This window comes from Nanorana parkeri, unplaced genomic scaffold (genome assembly GCF_000935625.1).
Source record: "Nanorana parkeri isolate BGI_ZX_2015 unplaced genomic scaffold, ASM93562v1 scaffold351, whole genome shotgun sequence".
In the NCBI taxonomy this organism is placed as follows: domain Eukaryota; kingdom Metazoa; phylum Chordata; class Amphibia; order Anura; family Dicroglossidae; genus Nanorana; species Nanorana parkeri.
This window is the reverse complement of record NW_017306619.1, coordinates 955,065-961,341: the sequence shown is the minus strand read 5'-3', so window position 1 is coordinate 961,341 and position 6,277 is coordinate 955,065. Positions and strand designations below refer to the sequence as shown.

Below are 6,277 nucleotides of genomic sequence, written 5' to 3'. Positions count from 1 at the left end.
CTGAGCTTAGGGTGACGGGAGGACGCTAGTTTGTGTCCTCCTGTTACCCTTAGGAGAACTATGGGGAAAAACACTGACCCCCATAGTTCTCCTTTAAAGGGACACGAATTATATACAGACAACAGCAAAAAATAACTGACACACAGGGGCGTAACTAGAAATCACAGGGCCCCATAGCAAAATTGTGTATGGGGCCCTGTGATTTCTAGTTACGCCCCCTTGCAGAGCCCACCTGAGACCCCACACAGCCCTCATCCCACCGGGTGAACGTCCCCTCCTCTCTGCCGGCGTCCATCACCGAGATGGCCAAAGGCAGGTATCAATAAGATGACCGTGCATGCGCGATGACATCACCAACAGGGTGACACCCGGCCTCGGGACGCCCCTGCTTGTGTCATCACTTTCTTACACCATGTACAGACTTGAGGATGTTGAGGAACATTCCATCTGTGCAGCGGAGGAGACGACACGCTTCAGTGACCGGACAAGCAGGGAGGTGATTTGGTAGTTCAGCTGAGTGAACCTTTTTTTAGCACCTAGACAAAAATGAGCAGTTAACCCTCGCCGTGCGGGGAGGGGGGGTAGCCCCACTACGAGGGTTAATAAAATTGTTCCCCGGAATTATTTTGTAAAATAGCGTAATGCTCTCTCTATACGCTATAAACCCACATTGTTCTCGCCCTTTATCCCGATCCATCCCGCTCACATCATTTCCCTCGTATATATATCTACAACTGTCTACATTGTGCTTTGGCTCCCCGTCCCGGCAATTCCTAAATTCAGCAAGTCAATCGCTCCCATTGCAGTGTAGAAGGGGGCCGTGTCATTGGTCTGTACTCTGCTGCCACCTAGTGGATATACTTCACACTGCACACAAGCCATGGATTCCATACACTGCACTCATGATGGCCAATGAGCCTGGAACAGCTGTATGCAGAATGCCAATGAAAGGCTCGGTGATATCCGCGCTGTATACCAGCAGTTCTGGTTCTGGTTTTGCTTGTCCGGACATAAAAGAATGATTTGCATGACTCCGCCCACTGTCCTGAAATGAGGAATAATCCTCTTATTTTGGGGATATGGGATGGAGTGAGACATGTGACCACCTTCTGTCCTCTGCAATATACAATCAACGATCACAGCTCCGCCTCCTCTCTTTATGTTTCGACAAATCCCCTTTTATGTTTTTTTAAAAAGCACCCGGTCACAATTTTTTGGGGTTATTTTAGGTTCATTTTTGTCAATTTTCTCTGCAGTTACCGGATAGACTTCAGATTTAGGCCTCATTCACATGGGAATCAGCCGGCGCGTACAGCTCCGTGCTGCGTGCAGGGCCGCTCCCCCGAGCTGCCCTGTCACCCCCTCTGAAAAGGTGGTGTCACCCCCCTCTGAAAAGTCGGGCGCTCGGTCATGGGCCGAACGCCCGACAGTATCAGGAGAGAGGAGGGGACCCGGCGACATACCTTATCCCGCCGGGTGACTGTCCCCTCCTCTCTCTGCCGGCGTCCATCACGCAGTGACGTCTCGGCGGGGTGACACTTGGTTACCGCTCCAGGTGTCACCCAGCCTCAAGACGCCCCTGGTGGTAAGCAAACTGAACGTACCCCCCCCGGGGTTTACTGCTACATTGTTTGGTGAGATACTCTCCGAGGTGCATCTACTTTCTGGGGTGCTGAAACTTTCCTGAGATTGCTCAGGTGGGGATAATGAAGGCTGACCCTCCCATTCAGAGATTGTTATTGAAGGGGATCGAAGGCAACTGGCTTTGCGCACTTGTCTCCACTTTGTGGAAATTGTTTATGTCAGTATATCCCAGGGTTGGTGTACCTGGAACTCCCGTCGTGGTAACACTACAACTCCCATCATGCTGTGGCTTTGGGAATCATGCCTGAGGCTGTCAGAGTCTTGCAATGCCTCATGGGATTTGGAGTTCCACAAGAGCTGGCGCGCCGAGGTTGCCCACCCCCCGACACATACTGAAATTCCACAGGAATTGTGAGTAATCTGCACACTCGGCCCGCTTACGTTACCAGGCAACCGATGACGGTACACAGAGATGGATGGCGGGCGTTCCCCCGGACAGCTATGAGAATGTCCAGCCTGCCAGTAATCTATAGAAAGGCATTCCTGTGACACCAAACATCATCCCGGCTCTCCCCAGCGTCACGTGTTTACTGTATAGGAGAACATCGCCCGTCGTGTGACTGTGGAGACGGCACCTGCACTGACGGCTGCACACAACAAACACGGATTATTAACGTGGGGCCCCAACCTGGGACGCACAGCGCCAGGAAAAGAACATGATGTCTGGATAGACGCACGCAGAACGACGTTTTTCCTGGATGTGAGCTGCGCTAGTTCAGAATTCGAAGCGTTACAACGTATTTAATGACATCATATATGAAGATAAATGGCGTCTTTGTTCTGCGTTCCCTTTTCAAGACTTCGGGCAGGGGGCGTATCGACAACAGATTGTGCCCCTGGCGTCCCGCCCAACTCCTGGCAACCAGTGACATCACCAGTTGCCAGGAGCTGGCAGGACGCCGGCCAGAGCTTCCCAGGTTGCCAAGATCTCAGCAGGGAGATGTGTAAGGGCCATGTACATCTCTTGGCAACCTGGGATGCACGGGCCGGTGTCCCGCCCCCCGACACATTTCCCCGCCCACTCTGGTTGCTAACAGCTGGGACGAGATGAGCATGGTCCTTACACATCTCCCCCACCCGGCTCTTAGCAACCTGGGATGCTCTGACTAGTATCCTGCCCAGCTCCTAGCAACCAGTGATGTCACTGGTTGCCAGGAGCTGGGTGAGACCCTGGACAGAGCTTCCCAGGTTGCTAAGAGCTGTGCAGGGAGATGTGTAATGGCCATGCACATCTCCCTGCATGGTTCCTAGCAACCTGGGATTCACAAGCCGCTCTCCCGCCCCCATACATCTCCCTGGCCACTCTTGTTGCTAACAGCCGGTTGAGATGTGCATGGCCCTTACACATCTCCCCCACCCAGCTCTTAGCAACCTGGGATGCTCTGGCCAGCCTCCTGCTTAGCTCCTGGCAACAAGCCCCCTACGTGATAGCACACATACAGCGGCAGGTCCTCTTTATGGAGACATCAGGGGTCTGGTGAGACACCTAATGCCACCTATGGATCGCAAAGCAAATATTGTGCTTCCAGCTTCGTCTTTGGCAACAGCAGCCAGAAAATGACTGTAACTTGTTTCTTTACCCCTGTCAAAAACAAGCACGTGACCCTTGCAGTTTAAGGGGTTAATAAAAATTGAATCTGCGTTTTGTTTTAATGATAGCCAAAACAAAAAGACGAATTTGACCTTTTAAAAAAAAAAAACAATTCCCATGAAATTAACCGCCAGTGGTTCTGTGTATCCCTGTCCCAGATCGCCTTGAATTTATGAAGGGATCAGCAAAAGAATACCTTAAAATTGTTGCAAACATTTTTTGCCAACTGAGCAGCCCGCAGTACCGCCTGGCCGCCAGCAGAGGGCGCGCCGAAGCCCAAGTACGCGTCACGTGACTAGGACGTCCACGTGACTGAGGGAACCCACGGTCATGGCGCGGCCGCGGCTTCTCTCCCTCCTGAGCCGACCCTGGGTCCGCCGGCTGAGCGGCAGCTGCTGTCCGCTGAGGGAGAACCGGGGGCTACTGCGTGTCCGAGGCCCGAACACTCCGGCCTTCCTGCAGGGGCTAATCACCAACGACGCGGAGCGGTTGGGAGAGGGCGCCGTGTACGCTCACCTGCTCAACGTGCAGGGGCGGAGCTTGTTCGACGTCATCCTGTACAGGTAACTCAGACTGTGGGCGCGCTGGGTTGGGCGGCCATCTTTACTCCTGGCGGGGCTGCCAGCCAAGCTGCAAAAAGTGTAGAAGTGCAAATAGTGTTGCTGGGGTGACTGTGCTGTGTGTATGGTTGCCACCTGTCCAGGATTCACCTGGACAGTCCGGGTTTTTTAGTCTGGGTGCTGTTTCTGTGCTGTTTCAGGCCAGGTACAGGATTCAAAACCCAGACTGTCCAGGTGAATCCGGGACAGGTGGCAACCCTATGTGTAGGACACCTGCTCCTCTGCCACACACTGAGGTTTCTCATGAGAAGACACTTCCGCGCAGTGCAGGGTCGTCTTCATGACTGATCAGGATCCTTATCATTCACAGGATCTTGCCAGAAGGATCGTGATATCACTCTCACCTAGGAACCCGGGGATTAGGTGGGCCTTACTTTTCTGTCCCCCACCATAGGCGCTTACACAAATGATCAATAGCCTTCAGCCTTCTAAATGAAATGCTTTTAATGTTATGCAGCAGATGTTTCAACTACTCCACTAAAACACATCTTATCATATGGCTTCTTAACAGTTTGTTTACATGCCAAATCATAGGCCGCATGCCGCATTTGGGGCTGGTGGTTGTGCTTGACAAATGCAACCATTGCAGTAACGGGGACCGTGCCGCAGCCACGTGCAGCATGGCATTACAATGCAAAAATGCCTAGCGGGCTAAGGAAAAAAATGCTCGCTTTTGGCGCGAGTTCATAGCACGTGGCAAGTGTGAATGGGGGGCCTGAGCTGAACAGTGTATGTGCCAGCCATGTGCCTAGGTATGCAGATCATCTGCTGGGACCGTCATTTCCCACTTTGACACCTGATCACAGGTTGGAAATGATGATGTAATTACATTGTATACATTTAGTAGATACTTTGTATTAAAAACCGCTGAAAAGAAGTCACATTTCTATCGTATAAGAGCTGTAAGAGGACGCGGATGTCATGGACCCGGAAAGGGGCTGACGCGGCACTTCTACTCCGTATAGATCTCCAGATACACAGTGTGAGCAGAAGAGGAACCAACCCGGAATTTATCTGACATGAGCAGCGGCGCTCTGTGTTGGTTAGATAAAGTATGTGCACCCCTCCTCCCACCGCCAGCTCCGTGTACTGTACTTATCGGGAACTACACAGCCTTATGGAGGACACAAAGTCCTTCTCTGCAGCATGCTTGTTCACACTTGTAATTCAGTTGAGCATTCCTGCATGCCGTGTGTGAGTCTATCCTGTTGTAACCTAAAGCATCCAATCACTTCACTATATGCAGGCCTGACTAAGAGTAAAAGCTGATGCCATCACAAGCGCCGTTCACTAAACTCCGTCCTTCCCTTCAGTCTTCTATCTGACCTCCGTCCTTCCCTTCAGTCTTGTATCTGACCTCCGTCCTTCCCTTCAGTCTTGTATCTGACCTCCGTACTTCCCTTCAGTCTTGTATCTGACCTCCGTCCTTCCCTTCAGTCTTGTATCTGACCTCCGTCCTTCCCTTCAGTCTTGTATCTGACCTCCATCCTTCCCTTCAGTCTTGTATCTGACCTCCGTCCTTCCCTTCAGTCTTGTATCTGACCTCCGTCCTTCCCTTTAGTCATCTATCTGACCTCCGTCCTCCCCTTCAACCTTATATGTGACCTCCCTCCTCCCCTTCAGTCTTGTATCTGACCTCCGTCCTCCCCTTCAGTCTTGTATCTGACCTCCGTCCTCCCCTTCAGTCATGTGGCTTCCTCTGATATCACTGCACACTGGGAGCTTCTCACAATGTGCATTGGAAGCTGCAGCAAGTCAAACCCAACTCATTTCCTGGCTGGAGGACGTCCAGCATCTTCTAGGCCTTTCCTCTGCAGCCTGACTGTCCCTGGCCCGGCCCCTTTCATTCATTGGATTTCAGTTGTTTCCATCATGGGGGTTCTACATGAGATGTGGGCGCTACCTGGGGCCGTCTGCATGCAAATACTAGGAATGCCCATTTCTTCAGACTGACACCTATCCATCCAGAACTCCTTCCAAGAGCCAGTCCACTGCTTGGATCAGGGCTGAGGGCTGTTGAGAGAAGTACTGAGGCTATGAATAGCACCCTGCCGGCCCCTACCACCAGCCATGATTGCAGTCTAATGTTAGGTGTATAGTGAAAACATAAAGGTTGTATTGCAAACTTCCATTTAACAAGTGGCTCCGGAGCTGGTGTCAGATGGAAGGATTTGGTTTCCTGGAGAACTGGGCTGACTTTGCAGTCGGCTACTGGCTCTACAGCCGAGACGGGCTGCATCTTAATGGGGGAGGTGCAGCATTCCTGGGGGGAAAAATGGTAGAAAGACTGGAGGAGCTTTTAAACTAGATAATGGGGGGGAGGGAATAAAAATACTAAATTTAAGTTATAAAAACCCTACAATAAATTCAAATAATAAAGAGGAAATTATTAAAGGGGTAATTAGTGGGCTCACTCCAGTCA

General features: G+C 51.5%; 1 protein-coding gene across 1 annotated transcript in view; it reads left to right on the top strand.

Annotated features, from left to right (window-relative positions):
- The first annotated feature begins 3,458 nt into the window (after positions 1 to 3,458).
- Positions 3,459 to 6,277, top strand: part of IBA57 (IBA57 homolog, iron-sulfur cluster assembly) — a 9,403-nt gene continuing 6,584 nt past the window's right edge. The window contains exon 1 of the mRNA XM_018558643.1: positions 3,459 to 3,798. Coding sequence (XP_018414145.1) covers positions 3,566 to 3,798 — 233 coding nt within the window. The 5' untranslated portion in view covers positions 3,459 to 3,565. The remainder of the gene's footprint in view (positions 3,799 to 6,277) is intronic.